The 27412-nt window shown below is 36.1% G+C and overlaps 1 protein-coding gene across 7 annotated transcripts in view; it reads left to right on the forward strand.

Annotated features, from left to right (window-relative positions):
• Positions 1 to 27412, forward strand: part of ptprsa (protein tyrosine phosphatase receptor type Sa) — a 239569-nt gene that overhangs the window by 106178 nt on the left and 105979 nt on the right. For all 7 annotated transcript variants that reach the window (XM_055054714.1, XM_055054740.1, XM_055054749.1 and 4 more), the window contains 2 exons: positions 14608 to 14753; positions 18081 to 18222. In XM_055054714.1, the coding sequence (XP_054910689.1) occupies positions 14608 to 14753; positions 18081 to 18222 (288 nt within the window). The remainder of the gene's footprint in view (positions 1 to 14607; positions 14754 to 18080; positions 18223 to 27412) is intronic.

Here is a 27412-nt window from a genome sequence, read left to right on the forward strand (position 1 = left end):
CATAATGATCAGGGGTTCCTGAAACACTTTAACTTTGATTACTGTAGGTATAATAGTCCTTGACCCCAATCAGATTAAAAATAATATATACTTTGCTGAGCTCATGTGTCTATTTTTGAAATAATTTGGCAGTAAAAATGGTTTATGAATTAAAAATGTTACTTTTTGACAATATATGATTTTCAGTTACAACGTGATTCATTGCAATTAATTTGATTAAACATTTTAACTGAGTCCTCCCACTAGTCTTCATGTTTTTAGAAAAAATAAAGATACTTTTTGTGTATGCATAACGTAAGCACAGTGAACTTTTTCTATTCAGATTTGTATGGAGCAAGAGTTCCACTTTCAGTTCCAAATTCAACAATGCATGGATATGGGAGTGGCTGTGGCTCAATACAGAGAGTAATCATCTTGTAATCCAAAAGTTGTGGGCTTGATTCCAGCTTCCTCCTGCTACATGTCAATGTCACTTAACCCCAAGTTGCCTTCGAAGCTGTTTATTGGTGCATAAACGTGTTTATGTTTGTGAGTGTGATAGTGTAAATGTGGCTGTTGGACAAAGTGTTTTGAGTGATTGGAATGACTGGAAAAGTGCTGTATACCTTCAGTGCACTTACGACATAATTTTTTTCTGCATGACTTTTTCTGTAATTCTTTTTTTCAGTTTTTTGTGATAATGTAACTTGAAAAAGTATGGACAAAGCATGAAAATGTATGCAATTTTATTTCTTAGTCCCAACTTTGAAGTGAAAACTTCAAATCAGAAAGAGGAAGCTGTTGCAGGTGAAAAGTAGCAGGAACTGTCAAACTTCAAGTGAAGTGCAAAGAACTCTGCTGAGGTTAATAAACAGCAAAGGCTGGATTCTAAGATGCAGTTAAGTAGATTTTAATAGTACAGTTTTCTTCAGAGTTATTCAAGAACATTAAGTGCTGCATCAACCAGTTGTTAACCTATGTGGAAAAAGTCAAAGCAGTCTCCACTTTGTTGGTCTTTTTGTTGTCACAAAGTATTTCGGCACTGTGTGAACATCCATAGTTGCACCATTAATACCGAGATTTGTGCCATACATAAATGAAAAAATATATTTTAAATGCCAATAAAAACAAATAAGAGTATGCAGTCTAAATGTCTGCATAATACTAAAATAATATTGTCTGTTTCATTTACTATTTAATGTTGTTGTCCTTTTGCCTCGTTTCTAGTTCACCATTTAAAGCTTGAATTAAATCAGTTCCAAAAATGCATATTCCATTATCTGAAGGGGTAGACTTCCTGGTTTTGTGGTTCATTTGTCCACAAAGGATAAGGCTGAGCAAGGTTGCTTTGCATTTTTATCATCTATCATGTTATCATTTTTATCATTATGCATCTGGCCCATAATGGATATAGCCTCTAACTAAGATATTTTAGTTTTGTCAATCATTTAAAATTGTAATTAGAATCTCTATAAATTCAAAATAATCTATAATGATCCTCTTGTAGCTGTTATTGGGATGTCAGTTAAGGGTAGCTTTTTCAAGGACATTGTCAGTGTTTTGACTTGGAAAATGAAAGGAAGCGTACACCACATGTAAAGCTTTAAAAAGTGGCTTGTATGATCAACTCATTATGTTTACATTGATGAGCCTCTATATCGACACAGTAGTGGATGATTGAGGATATTTTTGTTGTATTTTAAGCACATTTTGAAACCAGTTTAGAGTTATTTATGTTAATGGATTCATTGGCAACAGAGACTCTAATATTAGCTACAAACTTCCATTAAAATAAAACTCGGGGTAAGTAGTTCACATTGTTAATAGGCACACTGAATTTGCTTAGTAACATTTTATGTGGAAAGGACATTCAATTGTTTCTTGGACTACTTTGTGAACAGATATCATTACTACTAACAATTCTAAAGCATTGATGTACTGCAAAGCAGAAATTTTCTAATGAATGTGTTTTTTTTTTTGTTTTTTGTTTTTTTTAATGATCCAAATAGAGTTCCTAACTAATCTGTAAAGTTATGTTATAGGCCGACTTGTCAACAAGTCATATAAAATTGAGAATAAACACTTAATGGTGTAACTATGCACAAATTCATACCAAAAATCTTTGTTAAAGCCCTTTTTGTTCGTTATGCATGCATACAAATGCATTACTGAAAACATGTATGTGTTTATATGCAGATCTAAGACAGTAACTAAGTTCTCAGTGGACACAGGTTTATTCAAAATATTTAAAACATCAACACTGATCATTTTCAAGTTCTATCTTCTTTCTATTTATCCATTTATCAAGATACTTCGTGTCCCTGGTTGTGCTACTTTATTCATTTTAAAATGTCCAAATTTCAGAAATTGAAAAGATTAATTAATTCACAGCTAACCAAAGTAAAACAAAACAAAAAAAAACAACTATATTTTTCTTTTTTTTTTTTTTTTTTGATGTAGAAATAATAAAAGCCTATCAAACTATGATTTGTGTGTACTGGTACAGTTGCTGGTCAAGCACTTCACCAAAATTATCTGCAAAAATTAGTTATCTTTAACAGGAATGAGATATGAATTTGTTGAAGACTGTGTCAGTACTGGTCAAGTCAGCCTTAGAGCAAGATCTACATTTCTATTTCCATTAGCTCAGACTGGCACAAAATGTCATTTTCCATTGAGAAAAATTACTAAGTGACTATTGTATTATATATGTATTGGTAAATATCTAATCTTAATTGCCTCAATTGGGACAAAAAAAAGATCTTGATTACAATGTCTCTGTACAAAAGTTGTCTCATTCATTCATTGCGCATCTCTCACTCTTCACTGATTTAACCTCCCTAACTTCTCATGTTCGTAACAAAGGTGCATCAGTAGTTTCTTATCCCATCTTGTCAACTCCTGCTTGGGATTTGTTCTGCACCATCTCCCTGTTAAAATGGGCTTAGAGCAGCATTAAAGAGACAAAACAGAGATGAGGCTCTGCTAAGAAATGGAAAAAGGTGGGAAGGTTCTTCTTGGTTTTTATAGTTTGTACATGACTGCATGGATAAGTATGTGTGTACACACACACACACACACACACACACACACATATATATATATATATATATATATATATATAGTCACTAGATGTAATTTATGTCTGTGGATGTAATTTGGTAGATAAATTGCTTTTTTAACCTTTATACGCTTCGGTTGTATTTTTCTTCGTCTCAGTTTTGGCATTCAGTTTTTTCTCAAGGGTTTAAGATAACATGAAGACCACCTGATTTATTTTTGTTTTCCATCATGTTCTGACAGAGATGTCTGCCTTTGATTGCCTAGTGGTTTGAGTGTCTGGTAGTATAATTGAAGCCTTTTTTTTTAGTTATGTGGCTCAAGAAAATCTCAAATTACAAATGAGCAGATGTCAAATGTCTCTGATGTACTGGAGGCCACTGAGCATATTTTCAATTCATTTCCATGCAGTAGCAAAGTTTTTGGCCTACTCTTACCATCCAAACTCCCATTTATGTTTGTTAGAAGTGTAAAAACCTTTATTGTTTTAATATTCTTTGACTATTCCCCAATCTTTTTGTTCCAGCTGTAGATAAAACTCCTGCTCATTCTGTATAATATTTGCACACACATTTATATGTACATATATATTTATTTTTCACTGTCTTTCAGGGACTACACACTAACATAGGTCCTGTCTTTTTGTATTGCTTGGATGAACTCCACACACACAAACACACAATCCCCCACACACAGTAGAGCACTTGTCCAATTGTGTTCACTCCCACTCTGTGGAGTGAAAGGATGCCACCGTTTTGCAGAAAAGCCCGTCTGAAAGCATGATGTCATTCCTTCCCCTCAGGTCCCTCCCTTCCACTTTCTCTCTCTGACTCTCTCTGCCCTCCGATCCTTTTTATTTACGCTCATAAATCATAGTGAGAAGGAGACGCTTTTTAATCAAAAGAGAAAGAAATACGGCTCAATAAATCCTGCGTCTCCAACTATATTAATGCCTAGCTTGTGTTCAAGTCTATATTTATCTGCATGTTTGCATACATCTGTATTCAAGACCACGTGTGTTTATCTGCTTATGCATAGTGTGTGTGTGAAAATTCTGAAAGATACTTATGTGAACTGTCACCTCTCCTTTGTCAAGGGTTCACTGCAACATATTGATCAAGGTATAAACCTTCAGTGTTGGCTGAGGCGCAATCTGAAATAAAATCTCTGCTGAAATTGTAGTAATGTGATCAATGCACACACACACTTTTGGCCACTTTTTCAGGTAGTCTGTGGTTGGGCCTCCTGTTGCCTTTGGAACTTCCTTAGTTTTAGCAAGAGGTCAGAAACATATCTGAGATTTTGAGCCACATTCTAATGCTATTCTAATGGATTGCTACTCTAATTTAAGAAACTAGGTTGAAATTATCTAAGCATTATGACATGGTTGACAGAATGGGATAAGAAACTATTGATGCACCCTTGTTACGAACATGCATTTTCCTTTTGGCACAGCAATGAGAAGATGGAGCGCTGACGCTATCCAGCAACACAACTCATGGAGGCTGCGGCATTTAAACAATGCGTCTGTTGATTGCAATAAATTCAAAGGGTGCTAAGAATATATGTCTCATGTTATTAAACCAGTCTGAGCCTCTAATATAAGGCAAGTTGGGAGATGCTTTCATTGTGTGTGCACCCATTTCCAACATCTGAATATCACAGCTGATATCATGATTGATCGAACCACACAATGTTTTTCCAACTTTGAAATTTTAATGTATCTTATTCTAAGTTTTCTGTTCTTAGCTGAACAGAGTGGCCCCTTGTGTGGTCTTCTGTTTATTTTCTTCTAACCTGGGATTTTTGTACACACACCTGCTTCCTATTATTTGTAAATCTGACCACCTTGCCACATTCAAAGTCACCCAAATTTCCTTTCTTCATACCACTTACATCTAAATGTAATGTTGCTGCAGTGGATATGGCCTATTTCGGAGTTTGGGAATCAGCTGTATAGGTATACTTGATAGAGCTGCTGCTGAGTGTTTGATTATTTATTTTATTTTTTTTTAAGGTCAAATGCTTTCCTAGTATCAAGAATCCGAGATTTAGATATGATGATACATGGTTTTAATACATGATTGAAGATAATTCATGTCAGGGCTTGTGTGTGAACCCTGGATTGTTCACTTGATGGTGTCAGTCTGTCTATTTTGAGATTACTTTTGTGGAATAAATGGTTTTTTTAGGTTTTGTGCATGTAGGATCCCATATGTATCAATTTATGTGTTGGCATTTCGTCCTCCTTTTACTCCCTCTCCTTTTTCATTTTTTTTTTTGGCCTTTTAGAGTTCTCCACAGTGGCATTCTTGGCAAATAACTTGAAATAATAATTGGTCAGAACTCTCAGTGATGGGGTGAAAGTGTTAAATTATTTATATTCCTTTGAATCTGCTAGTTGGAATAAAAAAAGAAGACCCCATAGTGGAGCTGTTTCTTGCTCTTATAGCTCGGCTCCTTGTTTCTCTTTTTGCTTCTTTGTGCTTGGCTCACTTCTTATCTTTTTGAGTCAAATTATGTTTGAGCCAACACTAGCAAGTGAATTCTGTCAATTTTAATTTCATATGCACCCTGCAGACTCATGCTGGGGCTCGTTTTTCTTGTTCTGGGCTTTATGTTACTCTTTCAAAATGAGAAGAAAACAGGTAAATTTTTAATTAAGGTGCACATAGGAATTTCTAACTCACATAGCCTGTTTGGACTTGTATTCATTAGTATTTTCAGTTCTGGACCAAAGAAATAGTTTGATTTGCAAATGTGCAAAAAATCTTTTTAAATCATCAGATACTCGCTAGATATTGTTGACTTTCTCTGACTTGCAAATGAGCTGATGCACTTTCTTTCTCTCAGTTGGATAATAGCTGCAATAAAACCATCATGCAGCTTTACATGACAATGATGTTGCCTTATTGTGCAGATGGACAAATTATAAAATGACATAGGTGCCAATCAAATAACCTGATTAGAATTGTGTACCATACTGTTTTTTTGAGGGGGGGTTGGGATTTTTATGGAAATGTTTTAATAGTCGTCATTTGCTTATGGACGTTTTTGTATCAACAAAGTATCAGTAACTACCCACAAGAAAGACATTTCTTAGTTGCTTTGACAACTGAAGATTTATATCCATTTTCTATTTTCTGTTGCTAGTTTTACCAGAGGAAGGTCACTTTGTTGTTTTGGATGGATCATGAGTCAGAATCTGCTGTGTTGCATGAGAGACTTCTGGCCTGCAACTGAGATCACAGCAGTAACAATTGAAATTATTATTATTATTATTTATTTATTTTTTTTTGCATTAGATTTATATATACGTATATATGCAATTTTAAGCTATGCCTGCAATTTGATTTTTTTAACTATTTATCAACATAATTCATAAAGTTACTGTCAATAAAAAGAGGCTAAGAAAAGAAAAGACAGATACCAGCAGTCCATGTGGTTTGCAGGCAGTTTGAATGCCTGCAAACCACATAGACTGAAGTGTGATTGAAGTGTGTGAAGGTTGCGTGTTCCTTCATCTGCTTGTTGAAAGTAGTTCGACACATCACATAGGCAGTTGATGCATTTTAAATGAATATTTCCCCCAGGGTTTTAAGGAGAAAGTTTCTGTTAAGGCGGATGTAAAGGCATAAAAAACGATGCACTGTTTCATCTTGTGTGTTCTCTTAGTTGCTTCATAGAGGTTTGTTTTCTCTCCATTTTCTCCCCCTTGTCATTTGTTTTAATCTGGGCCACAACACCTTTGGCAGTTTGAGGCATCCTCTTCATTTAATGAGACAACAAGTGTCAATTGCCTCAAGTGAGTCTTTTAAATGTAACAAAATTGTTCCTGTTTCACCTCTCCACAAGCTCTGTGTCCTTATTGATATCAGATACACACTCAAGTTTAATTTCCGTCTTCTCAGTCAGGAATTGAGTGTATTTATTTCTGATGGGTTGGAGAATACTTAATGTTCTTTGCTGTTTTTTTATTTTTATTTTATTTTTTTATTAGTGTTGAACAGCGGTTTCAGTGGGACCAATTTGTGCATATTACAAGCGTGTCACTCTTTATAGAAAGGCAGCATCACTGTGACAGTAATGCGACTGGACAGAGTTTTTCACCTCTGTGTAGCATCACATAAGATGTTTTTGCAGACTTTCCCCTTCCTTTTTGCAAATTCTCTTCAAGCCTGCTAAGTTTAATCTTCTTGTTTTGGTGCAGCCAACTTAGATGGGAAACTGTATATTTTTTCCTCTTTCTTCTGATGTTTTTCTTTCAAACTTCAAAACCAGAGGTTGTGTAAATGCTTTTTTAATATTTGATTCTTGCCTGTAGAAAGCGCTACATTTCTAAGCTCACTGTCTTTGCTTTCTTGTAAGCTTCACATATTATACCATCCCATTAAAAATCCAACCTTGAAAAATCCAAATTTGATCAAATATCAATTCCTATGTGTAGAATATTTTTGGAAAGTGTTAATATACCTTAAAATAGGTCATATTACAAGGCAAAATTTGACAAAATAACTCAAAGTAACTTTAGTTTTATTTACTTAAACTAAAGGAGATAAGCTAGTTTTCCTTCTTCTGAAATCTGTTTACCTGTATGTCATTTTAGCATTAAGGTAATGTTTTTGAATTATCAGTGTAAAATGGGAGATGTGTAAAGATTCTTTAAGGTGTCTTTCCTTTTAGATGGTATTTTCTCACCAAAATTTGGAAATAGACTGAGCCAACTTTTTTCCTTCTCCCATTTTATTGCGCTACTTTTCCTGGTTCAAGTTTTGCCTTGCTTATTTGGTCTTTGTTGGAAGTGACTCAGTGAAAACCTCCAAACAAGACAAAGCAAGACTGGTTTAGTGTTGAAGCTTGGTTTCCATAGTGATGGCACTTGTCCAGGCAGCCTGTGAGAATTGGTCCTGATTGATGGAGCTTGGTTGTTTAGGCCCAGAGGGTGTGTGTGCATGTGTGTGTGGAAGTCTAATTATGCATTCACTTGAATGCACATTTGGCTTGATCAATCTGTCTGTCCTTCTGCTCCTCTGTCTTTTTCTGTATTCCTCTTGACGTAAACCCCTAACATGTGCACGCAAACTGAAAAAAGAGAGCCTTTTGTATGTCTTGGAGTAATGGACAATTGTCTTTTTGTACCCCTCCATTGTAACACAGTAGGGTAAAACGCAATATCATAAGGGCTAGATTTAACAACATAGCTGTTATGAATGAAATATACAACCCATGTGTGCTGTTCACCTATTCACGTTAGTCAATAATAAAAAAAAAACCTAAAAATATCTGTAACTGACATCCTTTTTTTTATAAATTGGGAAAATAATTCACATGTAATATTTTCTGGTATTTCTGTCATAAATATAGCTAAAAATAGTTTTGAATTAGGAATTATTATTTATTTATTTTTACCTATAGACTTATGCTAGTGTTTTGGAGACAATCTCTATTCTAGTATTTATTTATTTACTTTAATTAACAGTGAATAGTTTTTAAATTTGCTACTATGTCTTTCTGGGGTTTTTTTCATCATAATGTATTTTTTCGTAGTACTTTTTATATACTTTATGTATGACATTTTATATATATCTTCCTGTTATATCTTTTACGCCTTCTACTCTGTTTAGCAGTGCAGATTTGAAGACAATCATTAATTTTCATCGAAATTAAATGGCCATTAAATATGCTTCTGCATAACATTGCTTAAATATACTAATGCAAAGTAATAGGTAAGCCTGATTTCCAATCAAATACACCTTCAAAAATATTCTATACAGATCTGTGGAAGGGATAGAATGTATGTTAAGTTCAAAGTTAGTTAAAGTAGCTTTATTGTTTTCATGTCAATTTAAATTTCTAAACAATAAGATAAATATTCTAAAATTAGAGATAAAACGATGCCCTTTGTAGTGATTATTATTGAAATATGTGAAAGAAATTATGTATTTTTATGTTTCAATTTTAAGAGGGAAAAACTAAATTATCAAATAACAAAAAATAAAGCTTTGAAATTATTTGATATACATCCTCAGCAAATAATATATTTTTGGGGTTTCCAAAGAAGATGTAGCTAGCTTATTCTCTTTTATTTTTGGGGGGAGTTGACACAGTTGCCAGGTGTTCTTTTCAGATGTTGCTGGCAAATGTAGCTACCTATTTGTAGCAAGATAGATAACAAGTGCTCTTTACCAGTTCTCTTCCTTTCTCGGCAAATTACTGAATGGCTCTGCATCATTTTGTCTCCCACTTTGCTAATTCAGTGGATAATGGCTCCTATTTATGAGTAGAGAACCTTTTTCTGCCAATTACAGTATTAGTCATAAAGCCAGTCCCCACCTCCTTTACAGCCCCCCTCCCCATCAAACAACAACAGTAAAGTACTGTAAATGGAGCCATCTCATATTCACATTCCCACCTCCCACTCTCCACCGCATTAAAATTGCAGTGCCTGTGTGTTCTGTGTTATCGGGTCCAGCAGAGGTAGCGGCCAGTAGCAGGTGGTTGCTTTATTAGCTAAACATGAGTCTGTGTGCACAGTGAGTGTTCCCCCTCCCCCTTTTTTTCTGAGCAGCCTCACATGCGTTGATCAGTTCTATTCTTGGGGAGGTGTGAAGATAGCAGTGCCCCCATTGCTGGTTATTTTAGCTGAGGCCATGTCCCACTGTCAGCCTGATAAAGACTGGACTCTGTGTGCTTATCTGGGCTCTGCCGTACCTCAGCCTGTTTGAGACAAGCTTAGGGAATAGAGGGGAGACGTTGAAAGGGACAAATGTCCACTGCAGGAGGAATGTCCTTTCAATGTCATATATGTGAAGATGATGTGTGCTTACCTGTATTTTTATTTATGGACTTATTACACATGTTGCAATAAATGGAAAGACACATTTAAGAAATGGCACACATAGTTAAAGAGCTCTAATATTTCTCATTGTTTTTTTTTTTTAGAGCTTGAATACTCACAGCAAAAGATGCTACACAGAACACAATGCCCTATGGCTTTCACATTTTTCCACTTAAGGTATAAAAACTACAAGTTCCCTATAGCTCTCATCAGAGAATGGGGCAACAGAGTTCAAGGTTCTGTTTTAATCCAAATGCAAATGTTTTATTCTTTTTGAGTAAAGGGCTTCTTTACATGACTTACTATTGCAAGACATGACATGTTTCTTTCTTATCAATCCATGAGTCTGTTTTGTGTTGCAAACTCTTTCCAGCCAAATTATAATTATGTGATTAAAATATTGAACCTTTGCAAATTTTCATTCAACTGAAATGCAACTGGTGGTTTTTGCTAAATCTTAAAATAATGTATGCAAAGTCTAATGTATATTGGAGTATTAATTAAAAATATGCATTTAAGTAATAAGTGCATATACTCTGCATTTAATTTACTTTCTGAACTGGCAAATCACCAGTTTAATAACAGGTTATAGCATTATAATTAGTTTCAAATACAAATTCAAAATTACAGTTTGTACAATAATTAATTTCCTAATGGAAATGTTTTGTTTATGTTCTTACCACTCTGCAATAATTTCACTTCTCGAGTGTTTGGTTGGGGAAAAGGTCACAAAATTGAAATAATCAAAGTGTCGGTGGTGTAGTTTTACAGTTTAACACCTTAGCGACTTTACCTAGTCAATTTGCTCAGTTGTCAACATTACCTGGCACTATAAATGGACAAAAAGCCAGGAAGCTTCTACTCGGTTTAGCAGTGCGTTTTATTTGATCCTGATGTCACAACCTATCTAGAGGTCGAGCTCGATTTATTACAGGAAACATTATGAAAGTACCTGTTGATATTTTGGGCTGATCTGTGCCATCACTCATGACCACAAAACATTTTAAGCACTTAAAATCCAGACACTGTTCAACCTTTTCCACCCTGCAATTACTGGTGCGGTGGTGAGGTTAAAATTTCAGGAAAAAAAGAGCATGGGCTTAAAGTCAGCACTAACTGGCAGATGAGGCCCAGAGGCACATAGCAAAAGAGAACAGGAAAAAAGGTTAATTATGCTCATCAGAGTTCACACAATCATAAACTCCATACCCCCTGTAGTAATTGCAGTGTAATTTTAATTCACAAGCCAGCTGAAGGGGCTTTTGATGCTTTGTTCATAAAAACGCATACAGACTCTTTTAAAATTAACCATCCTACACAAACAAGACAAATATAGAAAATTATCTTTAAAGAAGACATGGAAGACAAACATTTTCAATGCATTACAATCTTTTCTCATTTGCTTTTTTTTTCAGGACAAAAAAATAATTAGATATGCAATCCATCAAAGGAATAAAATCTGGCATACGTACCACTTAACCACACTAAATACTAAAAGAAATAAAAATTAAAAGCATCCAACAAAAGAGAGCATTGTACTGCTTGAGGAAGTGTATTTAGTGTACTTAGGTTTTGGTCAATTGTACAGCTGTGTTTGACACTGTGCACTATAGCACCTAAAAAAAATACATGACATGGTGGGGATTTCTGGTTTTCATTAAGGAAATTTAGATTTAAATTCAATCAGCCTTTTTTTTTGGTGCAGTTCCATTATGTTTTAGTACCAATATTCTTACGACTAAGTCTTTTACACAGAACTTAATAAAAAGTCAAATATTCTATGCTAAATGTACAGAGGTGATATTTAGCTCTGTACATTTTATATAGTACATAGTAATTGTACTTTTAAAATAAGGACTCTGAAGCATCATTTCACAAATAGACAACAAAATGGTCATTTACTGTATATCCACCTTTGTTGTCAAATCTGAAGAATGGATGTGTTTGTCAATGCATTTCTCGATCCAGTCACTCCTAAAATCTGGTCTGGAATTGATTTCAATTGAAAAATGTTTCAAAAAGAAAGTTTTTATCTTCAAAACATAAACGTGATTTATTTTGTTTCTCATTTAGATTTTTTGAAAAGTCTTCATCTTTTGATTGTGCTCCTAGACTCTTGAACAGACTTTCTTTGACTCAAATGACTCCTGTTTTAAAATGCATCTTTGCTTGTTACAGTTACTTTTAGAATACATTTGAAAGCTTTATCATTTGCTTTTAGTACTTTGTGTAAGCATGTTGTATTATATTTTCTGACCCATTAAAGCTGTATTTATTATAAAGGAACTTTTATTTCCACATGCAGAAGACACTATGTACATAAGCCTTACCTCTTTTGAAATCATGGCCTTCTGATACATTCACATCTTCTAATTGTGAGATTAGAAGATGGATGCACGATGGAACATGAAGTTTAGATGTAAGGGATCCTTTTAAAAATTAAAATATGCCAGAATGTATTCTGATGTGTCAAAGATGAGATTAGAAACATTCTTGGTGTTTTCTGGTCATATACACATTTCTTCTTTAGTCAATAAATAGACCCTCAAGAAGTAGATCCCTGTGAAGGGCAGCTTGACAATTGTAAGTTACAAATAGTAAGAGCTAAAATTTGTTAAAGTTAGGAAAACTTTTTGATGAGTTGCCAGCACTTTCTGTACCACACTCATTCTTATCAATTTTGGAGCTTCTAGACCTCCTGTCACCGTCTTTCTCTGCTCTTCTAGCATTCCTTCCACCACTGACCTTTCCACCTGCTCCTTCACTCGTCCTCTCATTCATGACTGTGTCACTTTCCATTTTTATTTCTATCCCATCTGGGTTTTTTTTTTCTTCTTCACAGCTCTCTTTTTGGCTGACTGCCTATTTTATTTAAACCCTTCCTCATGTAATACTCAAAACTATATACAGTACATTGTATAGCAAAAAAGTTTAAAAAATCCAAAATCTGTCAGGAGGTAAATTCAGGCATTCACATTTATTTTACATCTCTCTCGTCTTGCAAACCCAGAGAGAGAGGGAGAATGCAACTGGGTGGAAATGTCAAATGGTCCACGGGAAAACTAATCAAAGAATGGTGGCCTTCAGTAAGAACCACTGCCATGGGCTTGCTGTGTGTAAAGCCCTTCTTCTGTCTCAACAGAGGGCACATTGTAAAGGAAGGTCAAATCTGGAGAAGCTGTGTTGTGTAAAGCTGCACAGAGATGTTTAGGATGGAAATTGAAAGTGTAAAATGCCAGAAGGGATCATTTTATGCAGCAGGAAGATGAAGAAAGCCACTTCCTTAAGGTGATGAGAAGGCTAAGGTGCTCAATCTGTACTGCAACCTTTATATTATTCTTAAATATATATCTGTGAAATATACAGTGATAAAATGTTTAAATTATTGTTCCAAGTGTATTTTGCTAGATTTTATTTATTCCTTTTCTTTTTTTAAATAGAATTATTGTTATTGCAGTTTTCCAGCACAGACAGCGTAACAATGCAAGGATACAGCTTTAAGAGTGAAAAACAAAAATCTGTTGATAGTCCCTAATCATCTTATGATGAATTGAATACTTACTTGGTTGGAAGAGCTGTGTAGTGGTTGTTTTTATCCTTTCACAGTATCGTGAAATATTTGGCTTAATATTTGGAGGCGGTGAGTTGAACTTTGAGTGTACGTGCCCTATTTTCCTCAGGCACAGCGCACTTCTTTTCCTCTGCCATGTCTCATGCCATTTCTTTTTGGTTCATTCTCCTTCTTCCCACCTCTCTTTGCCTGATAATGAATGCAGAAATTCTCCCTCATATGTGTTTAGGAGTGCTTGGAGACCTGTGTCGGCCCGTGGTCCCTCAATTATTAATTTGATGTTGTGCGCTTGGCCGTTTGATCATTGCCGTATATCTGTGTGATTCAGATTTAACAAGTTCCCCAGGAGGCTGTAGGTTTTTCTTTCTCTTTTTCTATCCAGTTTGTTCTCTTAAACCTACTTTAACCCAAACGTGTGTTAAACTTTTGATGGACTGCGACGGCTATTTTAACCATTGGTTTTCAGTTAAAACAATTGAGGCATTTTCTATTTGAACAGTTCAACTAATGGTTGTTTTTCAGTGTTTTGTGGTGGAAATAAGTTGGCTATTACCATAAATAGGAAAACTTTCTTATATCAGGGCATGGCTTTAGCTCTCCCTTGGTCTTAAGAGACAGGGTAGATTGGACAACCGCAAGATTTTTACCCTGTGTGCATTCTGGCAGGGTCAGACTGAAGCACACACAAGATCCCGTGTGTGTGCTTCTACAAGGTTTTTTTGAAGCCACTGCTTCCCTGCTGTTCAACCATGACATCTGCCATTCTCCTCCTGACCATCGTACTAAGACCACAAGAGGGTTAATGAATGACCTTTTCCAAAGAATTTGGTTCTTCACTTGACCTTGTCCTTTGTTGTTGTTTTTTTTTTCTTTTTCTTTTTTTTTTGTGGAATGATGCTTGTAATCATCAAAACCTGACCATTACCATATAAATTTTAAAGTTGTAGAGCACTACAGTTTGAGGAGTGGATACAGGGAGATGTGCAAATGAAAATTAGATACACAGCAAGATAAAGTATATGTGGATACTTGACATGCACTCAGTTGACATTTGGAAGTCAGTTCTTTGTGAAATGTAATTAAAGGAACTGAGTTAGCACCAGTGTTGCAGCATTTATCTTATAATCTGTGGTAATGTATGTTTTTCTTTGCTCTCCAGCAAAGCCAGAGTTCACTAAAGTTCCTGTTGACCAGATTGGTGTCTCGGGGGGAGTGGTCTCCTTTGTCTGCCAGGCAACAGGTGACCCCAAGCCAAAAGTTAGTTGGAACAAGAAAGGAAAGAAAGTGAACTCTCAGCGCATAGAGGTAAGTTTGTGAATTATGATGTGACTTTCTCCTGTCTATAGGTGTGCTGGGCTGACTTAATGTAGAGAGACAGAGTGTTTATGTTACTGTCAAAAAATTACAACTCTAAATAATCACATGCAGGTCTGTTAAAATGAATTATTAAATGTAGCCTAAAAACATGTAATATAATTAATCATATTAAAAAATTTTGGTGCTGTGTGAAAATGAAGGACATCTTGTTCTCTGTTATTGATTCGGATTACAAAGTATTGGGCTCTTAGAAGAGAATAGAAGAGAATAGAATAGAAGAGAATAGAATAGAATAGAATAGAATAGAATAGAATAGAATATAATAGAATAGCATTTATTGTCATTGAACAGGATTCAACGAAATTTCTATTGCAACTCCCGTGCAAAAAGTCAAATATATACAATATTAAATAAACAAACACACAATAATAATAATATATACAACTAAAATTAACTAAAGGCACTCAACCACACCAAAGAAGAATTACCCTCTTTATTCCTTCATGTAGTAGTCACAAACGCTGAACTTTTCACGCATGTGTCTTGTTACAATCACAAGCTTCAGTTTACTGTTTTACACTTTATGTAATAGATCAGCACTAAATAATGCACAGTTACTAAGTGGAGCCTGCTAGTGTAATCTACTGTTACTATAAATGTAATTGTTATTTGAGGGTTTTGATGAAGAACAATAGTTGTTAAACTAAAAAAGAAACATGAAAAGCAAGGAGTACAGAGCAACACTGAGAAATAAAAGCATGGAGAGGTTATTGGTAGGGTTAGCTTATAAAACAACAGCCCAGGTTTTGTACATCTCACTGTGCACTGGTGAGTTCATTAACAGAAACCAGAAAAAGTATAACACAACTGCAAACCTACAAGATGATAGCCATCTGCCCAAGTTGACCAGTGAAAAGAGCATTAACAGAGGAAGTCAAGACAACTATTATATCTCTGCAGAAACTACACATTCCAACTGCTCAGGTTGAAGTCTCTTGATAGAATAACTATTAGTTTGGCACTGCACAAATCTTACTCTCATGAATGACAAGATGAAAGCCAGTGTGGAAAGAAACCTGTAAAGTTGTGTGATTCAGTTAGCCTCAAGCCATTTAAGCAACATAGTTAGCATGTAAATTAAGCTTCTATGGTCATAAATAAATAAATATAAATAAGATCAAATATGTCACATGTGGTGGCAGCAATTTTGCTTTTCTTCAGCAGAGACAGGAAAGCTGGGCAGAATTATTGGAAGGATGGGTAGTGGTAATTACAGGGCAAGAAGTTACTCGGTTACTCTGTTTTACCATCTTGCGAGCAGTTTTCTTATTGCTGGAGTTTATCATAACAATTTTGAAAAGGCTCATTATTCTATTTTTTCCCCTCATGATTTTTACAAATTGGTGTTGAAAACACATTACACCTTTCATGGATTTACTTATTTAAACCTTTGAACATTTGCATGTCTATCAGTAGCTACAGCTGCCCAACATTGAAAAGCTGATCCCTTACATTCCACAAACTATGTCCTTTTTGCACTTGACTGACTCTGTTATTGTCACATTTTTCCAGAGCTGTTTTTTTTTTTTTTTCTTGAAGCAGCTCTGACTGCATGATTATGCCTGTGCGTTATTCATGATGTTTGTTATTCACTTCTCGGCAGGCATCCCAGATGGCATCTCTAAAAGTCTTGACTGATGCTCAATGTCTCTTAATTAAAAAGTTGCTTTATTTAACAGTGACAACAGTGACAGCACTCAGATCTATGCACACACCCGAACCCGCACATTCATGCGTAGCGGCATGAGGGAAACCGTGGGGGAAGGCGCTGAAAAGCAAAAGAAAAATAAATGACAGAAGCATCAACAGGAAGACCAGAATCCCAACTGAGGATAAAATAAAAAGACAAGTTCTGTTTGTGCTTGCTCCTCCTCTGCATGCTAAGCGAAAAACAAAGCCAAGGGCACGAAGGAGCCCAGCCGAATGGACGGTTCCCATTTAGCTGGGCATAAAAATTTGAAAAGTGGGTTTTGAAGTTGAAGTTTTATTTTTGTTCTTATCTTCTCTTCCCTCTAGACAGTTGCTTTGATATTGATCACGATGGCATGCTCTGCAGTGTTTTTAGCTTAATTAGCTGCTCAGGCCGGGATGTGCGTCACACAAACAGCAGAGCTGCAGAAGGCTCCTGTTTGTGGTTCAAAGTCACACATTGCTCAGATGGTTGGAGCAATCAGGCCTTGGTTGAAATGGTATTAGCTTCCATTTAAGAGGAATAGACACTAGAACTGTAGTTTATGCTGTCAGGCTTGGAATCTTAGCATCTTCATGGACCAGTTTGTCCAAAATTAGACCAAAGAAAAGATGTCAGAGGACAACGATTTGTGCAAAAAGCTGAGACCGATTATTTCACAACTGCCACCATCAATATTCTAGTTTTGTACCTATTGATCTGTTGATTTTCAGTCGGATCAGATTAGGTTATCCAAATACCAACCCGGTGGCCAGAATCTGTCTGCAAAGTTAATGGAGTCCTTCACAAACATTACAACTTCATATAAACAGAACATAACTGAACAGTTACTGTTTATGTAATTCCTATTAAACTGCTTTAGCAACCACAATCCTAAGCCATATGTTATCCATCTTTGTTGTTCCAAGGACTTTCAACAAACCTGAGAAACACAAGAACAAAGCAGAAAAAGGCATAATTGTAGTTGTAAAACAAGATGAAAACACAAACTGTATTGATGGAAACTCTGTCTTTAATGGATTTTTTTTTAGCATTGTTTGGTTTCAGAAGAATAGAATAAACCACATTTGTGGTGCACCTGTCTACATGTTAACTGATCACAGTGGGACCATATTCATACTTATCTCCATCTGACAATATAAATATAGTCAATGACAAACAACATAGTTTGTTGATTGTACGACTGTTACTTTTGAAGCCCAAACTGTTTTTTTTCATATTGAGTTTTCATAAAGCATAAATACATTCCTTGATATATGATTCATTATTGTGTGTATTTAGCTTCTTACTTACACTAATGTAATTTTCTGTAGAAGTCAGCAAAGTAAATTAATGATTATTTCCCAGAAGACTGTGTTGAATTGTAATATTGTTTATAATCACTTGAAAGAAAATTGCAAAAAAGTTTGTGATAAATTTCAGCTCAATGTTGTCCATTGCTAGTTGCTTTCTCTGGTGACCTACTCTTTACTTACACTTTGGTGCCAATTTAAAAACTTGTGGTATTTAAATTGAAATCCCAAACAAAGGTTACCAAACTTTGCTCTTTATGCTTCATTTCACAGACCATTGAGTTTGACGAGGGTGCTGGCGCTGTGCTCAGAATCCAACCGCTCCGAGCACCACGTGATGAGAATATCTACGAATGTCTAGCAGAGAACAGCGCAGGCGAGAATTCCGTCAGCGCCAAGCTCACCATCATCAGAGGTAAAGCCTCCTGCTTTTTAATCCCCCCACCCCCAAAAGAACATTATGGATTTATGCAGTGCATTTACAAGAGCAGCATTTTTTTTGTCTGGAATTTCAATCTGTGACTTTCTGCTCAAGAGGTAGTGAAACTTTCTAGTTTCAGTACTTTACAGGTAGCAAGTCAAATAGTCAGGCAAAAAAATAAAACACAAGCAGCATTGATTGACAATGTATTTTTATGTTTTATTTAATGTTTTTGAAGGATTTATAGCAAATTAAATTTAGTTGGTCAAAATTTAGTTTTTTTTTTTTTTGTTTTTGTTTTTTTTTTAATTGGACATCAACACCCAAAATGTATTGATTTCCCAGTGGGGTCCTGCGCTCAACTTTGGGACAGTTTATTAGGAAAAGTTTTATGTTACACACATCATACTTTGTGAAGCTGAAATTATGATACTCAGTTTTTTTCTTTAAAAAAAAAGCCCAAACTTAAAATAAATCGTTAGCTAAATCTATTTTTTCTATGTGCAGAAACATACAGTATTATATTTTAAAGACTAAGACTTCATATGCGAAGGTGTACCAAAACCATGTTAATATATCTAAAACAAATGGAAACATGCAAACTACCAACTCTTTTACAGTTGAAAGTGTTTAGGACTGTTAATCACATATTTTTTGATGAAACTAATCAGCTGTCATTCAAGTAATAGCTGAGCCTGTCATTGGCAGCTCTTAAAGTCCCTTGATGAATTGGATTGATTGTGCATCTACAGAGAGGCCACAGCAGCTGACAGATGTGCTTGGACATCCCATACAAGAGTGCCCACAGATACAGCAGGAGTAAAATGACTATATAGTACACAGTAGTTCATGATAAAAACCAATTTTAGATGAAGTGTGGATAAAATAACATTTAAGGTCATGATGATGTTGTTGTGGTGAACAAAGATGTTGCCACCTACCTGATTTTTTCTTTTTTATTGCACCTTTTGCTGACGGCTTCCAATATACAGACCCACACAGCACAATGCCTTTTTCCTCTTTTCTCTTCCACTGCCATCTGCCTTGATTCCAGGCCTGGATGAAGCTGAGCTAATGCTGCCAGGCTGGCAGCACAAACACCAGGCCTTTCTGGCTGTCAGATCCACCAGCACTGGTGTGGGCAGCATTTGTCTGGTGGGAACGTTGCGCCAGAGATAGCAAACCTTGCCCAACATAGCTTAGTCATTGTTAGACACAGACCTGCAATGCTTTGACAAAGGTGTGAGTTCCTCTAGTGTAGAAATACAGTTACAATCTGAATAACTTAACCTGGAGTAAGCTATTTGACTGCTGTCTGTTCATTTTGTAAATTACCGGTGTTATGTTTCACTTAAATTGCTTTACCCACACATTTTCTTTTCTTTCTTGACCAAGTACATTTAAGACATTTTACTGTTAGGGCAGCCTTTTAATTAATCTGAGACTGGCAAATGATGAAGCATAGAAAATCAACAGCAAGAAGTTTGAAATAATAATTTTGTAACCGATTTCTTATGTTTGATTTTTATGGCTGCTTAATCTGCCAATGCCAAAATGTATGTGTACATTTTGAATAATAAATTATGATGTATGATTCAAAAATCATAATTATATGATTTTTAAAGGGGCTTAGATGACCCCTTAATGACATGCCAAATGTTAAAAATATGTAATTTTTGAATTTCCAGGTGATCAGAGCAGATAAGTCTTAGAATTCTCAAATTCCAGTCACCAGTTAGAACAACATCTTGGGTTAAAATTCCAGAAATACCCAGCATAAGATCTTTGCAAGGAGTCTGCATGTTCTCCACATGCATGGATAAGTTGTGTCCGGGTACGCCGGGTTCTTCCCATAGTCCAAGAACATAACTATTGAGTTGATTTAATATGATAAATTAATTATAGTTATTAGCATCCAGGTGTGTATCTCCTTTGTGTCACTGTGTTGTCCTGTGATGGACTGGTGATTTATCCAGGTTTTATCCTGCAATTCACCTGATGACTGCTGGCTCTCCAGGACCACAAAATAGAGTATGAGATACTAAGGATGGATGAATAGATCATTACCTGATCTCATCTAAAAAAATAAGAGAGTTTGATCTGCACAACATATTCAAAGCTTATTTTGTTTATGGAGGATTTTATCATTTCAGTCTCAGAAGTCCTGGGCAAAATAAGCTTGGGCAAGCATAAAGGCTGAACAACAACACACATATAAAAGTGAATTATTGGGAAAATGCACACTATGGCCCTCGGTTGGAGCACAAAACAAATTCTGAGCAGTTCGTGTAAGAAGATAACAAATATGAAGTTATTAAGATCCACTCAAGGGCCAAGAGGAAGATATCTTGTGCAGGCAAGACAAAGCATTGAAATATGCATGTAAGTGTGTGTTGATGGAGGAGAATTTGACAGATGTCTGCAGAGGTTAGCAGAAATGTCCTGTTTTCCATCCTTAACTGGGCCCAGGCTCCCTGAATTTGCCCATCAAGGTCAGAATAGAACCTAGAAAATAAAACTCTAAGACCATTAGCGATATGTAATATCTGTCAAGAGAATACAAAAATAGGAAAATAAAGATTTTGAAGGGTGAAAGTAAAGAAGACTGAACATTATGAATGAAAGGCAATTAGAGTTGAGGAAGAGAAACAGCAGAAAATCAAGGATTTAAAAATCATGAAAAGTTGGCAATAGATGAAGGGAGGCAACAGAAGGTGATGTGGATGATTGGCAGTGTAGAACAGGTGAGGAGGACAATAGATGAACATGGATTCTTGGAACATGGCAAAGGATTACAGGATATGGGACAAGGCACAAGGGAAGCATTTCCAGTAAACAGAGGGGATGTGGTCTGGGATTTAGAGAGGCAGAAAATGGGTCGCTATGATGGGTGGCTTGGCCGGAAATGTGCGGTCCACATATATTGGAATTCTCAGCTGCATGCACATTGGAACCCACATTGATTTTTTATCAAATGCAAATGCACAGAAACATTTTGACTATTAGAGCAATAGTTAAGAAAATCCATACTTTCACAGCTGATAAGATAAATATTCCAACAAGTAGGATTTCCATGCATTTCTTCCGGATAAAGAAGTCGTATGGTAAGATGTCTTACCTTACGAGCAAGCATAGAACAGAACTTTCCTAATATTCTCATTCCTAGAAAGAACTGATTTGCTATGACTAGTGATGGGTAAATGAGGTGTCATGAAGCGTTTCAACCCATAGTCATTGTATTTTATTGTATATTATATATTGTCTTATGTCATATCTTCAGTTAAATTGAAAATATACAGTTAGGGCCAGAAATATTTGGACAGTGACACAGGTTTTGTTATTTTAGCTGTTGACAAAAATATGTTCAGAAATACAATTTATATATAATACGGGCTGAAAGTGCACACTCCCAGCTGCAATATGAGAGTTTCCACATCCAAATCGGAGAAAGGGTTTAGGAATCATAGCTCTGTAATGCAGAGCCTCCTCTTTTTCAAGGGACCAAAAGTAATTGGACAATGGACTCCAAAGGCTGCAAGTAACTCAAAAGGCCTTTCCCTCGTTAACCTGTAATCAAGTAAGTAGTTAAAAGGTCTGGGTTGTTTCTAGGTGTGTGGTTTTGCATTTGGAAGCTGTTGCTGTGACCAGACAACATGCGGTCAAAGGAGCTCTCAATTGAGGTGAAGCAGAACATCCTGAGGCTGAAAAAAAGGAAAAAATCCATCAGAGAGATAGCAGACATGCTTGGAGTAGCAAAATCAACAGTCGGGTACATTCTGAGGAAAAAGGAATTGACTGGTGAGCTTGGGAACTCAAAAAGGCCTGGGCGTCCACGGAAGACAACGGTGGTGGATGATCGCCGCATACTTTCTTTGGTGAAGAAGAACCCGTTCACAACATCAACTGAGGTCCAGAACACTCTCAGAGAAGTAGGTGTATCTGTCTCTAAGTCAACAGTAAAGAGAAGACTCCATGAAAGCAAATACAAAGGGTTCACATGTAGATGCAAACCATTCATCAATTCCAAAAATAGACAGGCCAGAGTTAAATTTGCCCAAAATCACCTCAAGAAGCCAGCCCAGTTCTGGAAAAGTATTCTATGGACAGATGAGACAAAGATCAACCTGTACCAGAATGATGGGAAGAAAAAAGTTTGGAGAAGAAAGAGAACGGCACATGATCCAAGGCACACCACATCCTCTGTAAAACATGGTGGAGGCAACGTGATGGCATGGGCATGCATGGCTTTCAATGGCACTGGGTCACTTGTGTTATTGATGACATAACAGCAGACAAGAGTAGCTGGATGAATTCTGAAGTGTACCGGATATACTGTCAGCCCAGATTCAGCCAAATGCTGCAAAGTTGATCAGACGGCGCTTCACAGTACAGATGGATAATGACCCCAAGCATACAGCCAAAGCTACCCAGGAGTTCATGAGAGCAAAAAGGTGGAATATTCTGCAATGGCCAAGTCAATCACCAGATCTTAACCCAATTGAGCATGCATTTCACTTGCTCAAATCCAGACTTCAGACGGAAAGACCTACTAACAAGCAAGACCTAAAGGCTGCGGCTGTAAAGGCCTGGCAAAGCATTAAGAAGGAGGAAACCCAGCGTTTGGTGATGTCCATGGGTTCCAGACTTAAGGCAGTGATTGCCTCCAAAGGATTCGCAACAAAATATTGAGAAAAAACTTTTTTGTTTGGGTTATGTTTATATGTCCAATTACTTTTGAGCTCCTAAAATGTGGAGTGTTTGTAAAAAATGTGTACAATTCCTACATTTTCTATCAGATATTTTTGTTCAACCCTTTAAAAACGTTACAATCTGCACTTGAATTCTGTTGTAGAGGTTTCATTTCAAATCCAATGCGGTGGCATGCAGAGCCCAACTCACAAATATTGTGTTACTGTCCAATATTTCTGGCCCTAATTGTATTTGATATTCTTACATACAGTCAATAAATGATGTGAACATGTACCATAAAGTGAAAATTTAAGTGAATGTGTTTGAAATGAGGATGCTTGTGTACTGGGGTGGGGGAGCAGTTTCACAAATTTTCATAAAAAAAAATAATAAAATTTGTGTGTTATTACACTTTTTTGACTCAACTTCTGCTATAGAAAAAAATACATTTATATGATAGAATTTATAAAAAGCAACTAACTAATTTGTAGAATGGCTGTATATTTGAGTTTATCCTAGGTGTATCTGGGACCTCATTCTGATGCCTTGCCCTATAATGCCAGGCATCAGAATGAGGCCTGGCATAATAGGCATTGAGGAGGTAGATTTATTTAAATACTACAGTTCTGTCAAATCTATGCAACATTGAACCTGCAGAACATAATATGAAACTATAATAAGAGTCAATTTCCGCTGAATTTGGATTCAGATAGATCAAGTAGAAAGTGAAAAGAACCGGATGAAAACAACAACGAAGTGATAACCAATACCTTATTTTCTGATGTAAGATCAAAATGGTCCCAAACTACAAAACCTTTTGTTTGCCTTGAGGCTGCTCCATAGTTGATGTAGTACAATAAAAGATGAATAATTCTTTTGGCAAAAGCATCCCGTTGAAAGATTTGTTTGGCGGGCCAGTGTCATTTTGAAACACTTTCTGTATCGGTCACTTGACTTGCTGAAAGGAATATGCGCTTCATGGGCTTGATGCATGTGCCGATGCATGTGCCGACACATCGGTGTTGCCCGATCCATCACTTGATTTCATCAAAAGATCTTTTTCGGTTTAAATACAATGAATAACAGCACGCTGTTCTCCCCACACATTCATCAGCTCCTTTAAGGACAGGCACACAGAGATACAAAAATGCATTCCAAATATGTAATTGTGCAAACATAGTATTTAGGCAATAAACGTACCATGACAGAGACGCACTAAAACTTTAAAGAGGACTTCTCTCTTACAGTTTTTTTTAAACTTTGTGCTGACAATAACAAAGTCTCACTTTTTATTATGTTGTTCAGTTCGGTATGTGCGTGTGTGCGCATATGTTGATGGCAATGGCAGTTGCATTTAGCTTTGACTGTGACACCTCCTTGGCTGTTACTTCACTGCCACAGGTGAATACCTAAGATGGGGGCCATCTGGCTCCACTAAGACGTTCATAGAGTCCTCTGGGAGTCCTTGGAGGAGGACCAGCAGCCATATGAAGTGCACTCTGGAGATGACATGACTTGCTGTTGGTTTTTGTTGTCATGTTTTTTTTTTTTCTTTTGATTTTCCTTTTTTTTTCCACCAACTGTGTTTTATAGAATCAGAAATAAGAAAAAGCTGCCACTAGGGGACAATCAGCTCCCTATGTTGTGAGATCACAGAGTAATCTTTTTTTTTTTTTTTTTTAGATTTACCCATTTGCTCAGATGTAGTTTTGCTAACTTGTTTGAGCTGAAATTAGATTCTTCCTGGCAAATCTTTGGGATTTATTACACTTGATCAAATCTTAAATGTTTGTCTTTAAATGTGTTTTTGTTTGTTTTTTTTTACCTAGTGTTTGCATGACCCTGAAACAGATCCCCATCTGGCAAAGCAGCCCTTACTGCAGAAGTTGTTGATTCTGTAGAAGTTAAACCATTTTGTTGATACCTTTGAAGCTTCTATACACATATGCAGAAAACTTTTCTTCAGAATGTATATATCATACCTATCCCCCTCCATCTTTCAAAAATTTCCTATTAGCTTCCTGACTTTATATTCTTAAACACAGTGAATGTTTTGTTTTTTATACAACTAAACATTCAACTTAAATTAGACCTGAATGCCCTAATTTTGTTCAAGCTTATTTTGTGCAGTTTTTTCCTTTATCTTAGCTTTAAAAGTCCCCTGTACTGATCTTTGTAACCTTAGATTTGTTTTGCTCATGTTTGTTCACTTTATTTTTACATGAAATAAAAAAATGGTTAAATATGATGCAGTCAACATGTTAAAATAAAAAAAATAGCTTTTATTAGTTGATTGAATTATAAAAGAAAATTATGTCACACAATCCAGCACTAAGTCATTCAGGATTATGCTACCAACCATTGCCTAGAGATAAGTAAAGTATGAAGGCCTACTGTTTGATCAGGCTGTCTGCTCATTGGCCCTTGTCAAGAGAGGACAACATGGGTTATTGTAAATTTTAAATACATTAGTTTTCAGAGAAACTCAATGAATGACGCCATAACTAATAAATAACTCCCATGTTGGAGCAGTCGTATATGTCTTGAATGTACCCTCTTATTCTATGTTGTTATATTTGCCTCTCAGTGAACAGGGACACTGCAGTATGACCATCTTGCAGTTTATTACAGTCTTGGTACTTGCTGTTTCCCATCTTTTTCTGAAAGTACCTACCCACTTTGTTTTTAAACTAAGAGTGTGTCTTGGGACAGAAGATTGAAACTTGGAAACAATTCCAACAGCATGATGATCCCAGTCACCCATAAAAATGTGTTTTAAAATTGATCAAATGGACCAATATTATCCTTCCAGAATACCCTGGAGCTTAAGCCTATCAAAATCTCTACTTACTATGTTTAAAAGTCAGGTCCATCCAAAATTATACTGGAATCATATTGACGACTAAAAAGGGTGAGGAGTGTGTGTTCTCTTGAGACAGACACCAAATCCTAAGCACTGTTTGTGTCCACAAATAGTGTTTGCACTAGTTTTACCTTGTGTGGATTAGAGAAAATCCACAGTAAATTCCAACTTGTGCATCCGAAATGACAGTCACGTGTATTGTAATTATATGTAAACTTACTAACTGATATATTGTTAGTAGTTATCTAGATATGCAGTTAGTATAAATTTACACATAATTAAGTAGTATTCTATTTCCTAATTTGCAACCCCTGGGTGGTATTTTAACTAGCAATGTTTTGCTTATATTGATCCACAAGTATATGATGGTAGAGATGCATTAAGACTCAGAACTATTTCTATTATTTTTTAAGATTATTTTGTCTTGCCTTTTTGTATTGATATGTTTGTGGCTTGGATTTTGTCCTGTCTTTATGTCTTTGCTAAACTAATTCATGATGTTGAATGGGGTTGCATACAAAGCATTGTGTTTGCTTTGAAGAGGCACGTTTGTCGAGGGCTCTGACTAAATTTAAAAAATAATTAAAAGCAAAAGGAAAGAAGAGCAGGTGTGTATGTGCATGTGTGTGAGAGAAAGTAGGTTCTTGTCCTGGTGTGTGTGCAGAGGTAGACCAAATGTCAGACTGTTTGGTTTATGTGGTGTTTGTGTCTGATGTGTATGTGTGTTCAGCTAAGAGATAGAGACAAAGCGGGGGGGAAAGGAGAGAGGGCCAGCAGGCAGGCATTGGCCATCCAGTAATGAGACAGTGAAGAATAAGCTTGGCAGTATCAGCAACATATCTGTCTTCTCTTCCTGTCTGCCTGCATTTGAGATGGCCTTTGCCCTCTTCCACTTTTCTCCAACAGCTTGAGAAAGAGCAAAAATGACATACTGCTAAAGGATAGAAAAAAAATTCTGAACAGTAATAATAATTTAGAGTAATATGACTGAAGAAAGAATAAATAAAATAGCAGCATATGTACACCTCACCCTACAGTAGTCATGCTTATAAGTTGAAGTTCTTGAGTGAATTTCATTGGCCATGATGCAGATATCATACATTTTTACATTGACTTGCATGTCTGAATAGGACTTAAACTACCAGCAAAGACATTAATCAGACTGGTCACACAAGCACTTGTCCGTGGATGCTTGATGTTGACTCAGTAGGAAATGTAATGGACCTACACTCCCTTTGTTTGCCGCTTGCATCATCTCCAACTTGTCCCTGGCAACAAGTCCATTCTTGTTCTTAAACAAATCTTGCTGTCACCAACTGTAAATTATAAATCAATGCAGTGCTGTTTAGTTCATTACCAGTTGGCAAAGTGTTATGTGCTCATACACATATGTGCTTTTAACAGGAAGTAAATGTCCTTCTTTTACATGCTAAGTTCCTTTCTGTGCAGTGCTGAAATGATGAACATTTTAGTTTACTTTGTTTCCTTTGTTTGGCAAACTCTGTATTAAAGAGTTAGCTAATTTTGATTATTGGTCCTCCTGTAATTCTATTTTTAAGCTGCTTATAAGGTGCTACTCACTGCTGAGCAGGAACTCCAATGCTGTTATTGGTGAGCAGAGAAGGGCAGGTG

The sequence above is a fragment of the Poeciliopsis prolifica genome, unplaced genomic scaffold (genome assembly GCF_027474105.1).
Source record: "Poeciliopsis prolifica strain line A6 unplaced genomic scaffold, Auburn_PproV2 SCAFFOLD002, whole genome shotgun sequence".
Taxonomy (NCBI): Eukaryota; Metazoa; Chordata; class Actinopteri; order Cyprinodontiformes; family Poeciliidae; genus Poeciliopsis; species Poeciliopsis prolifica.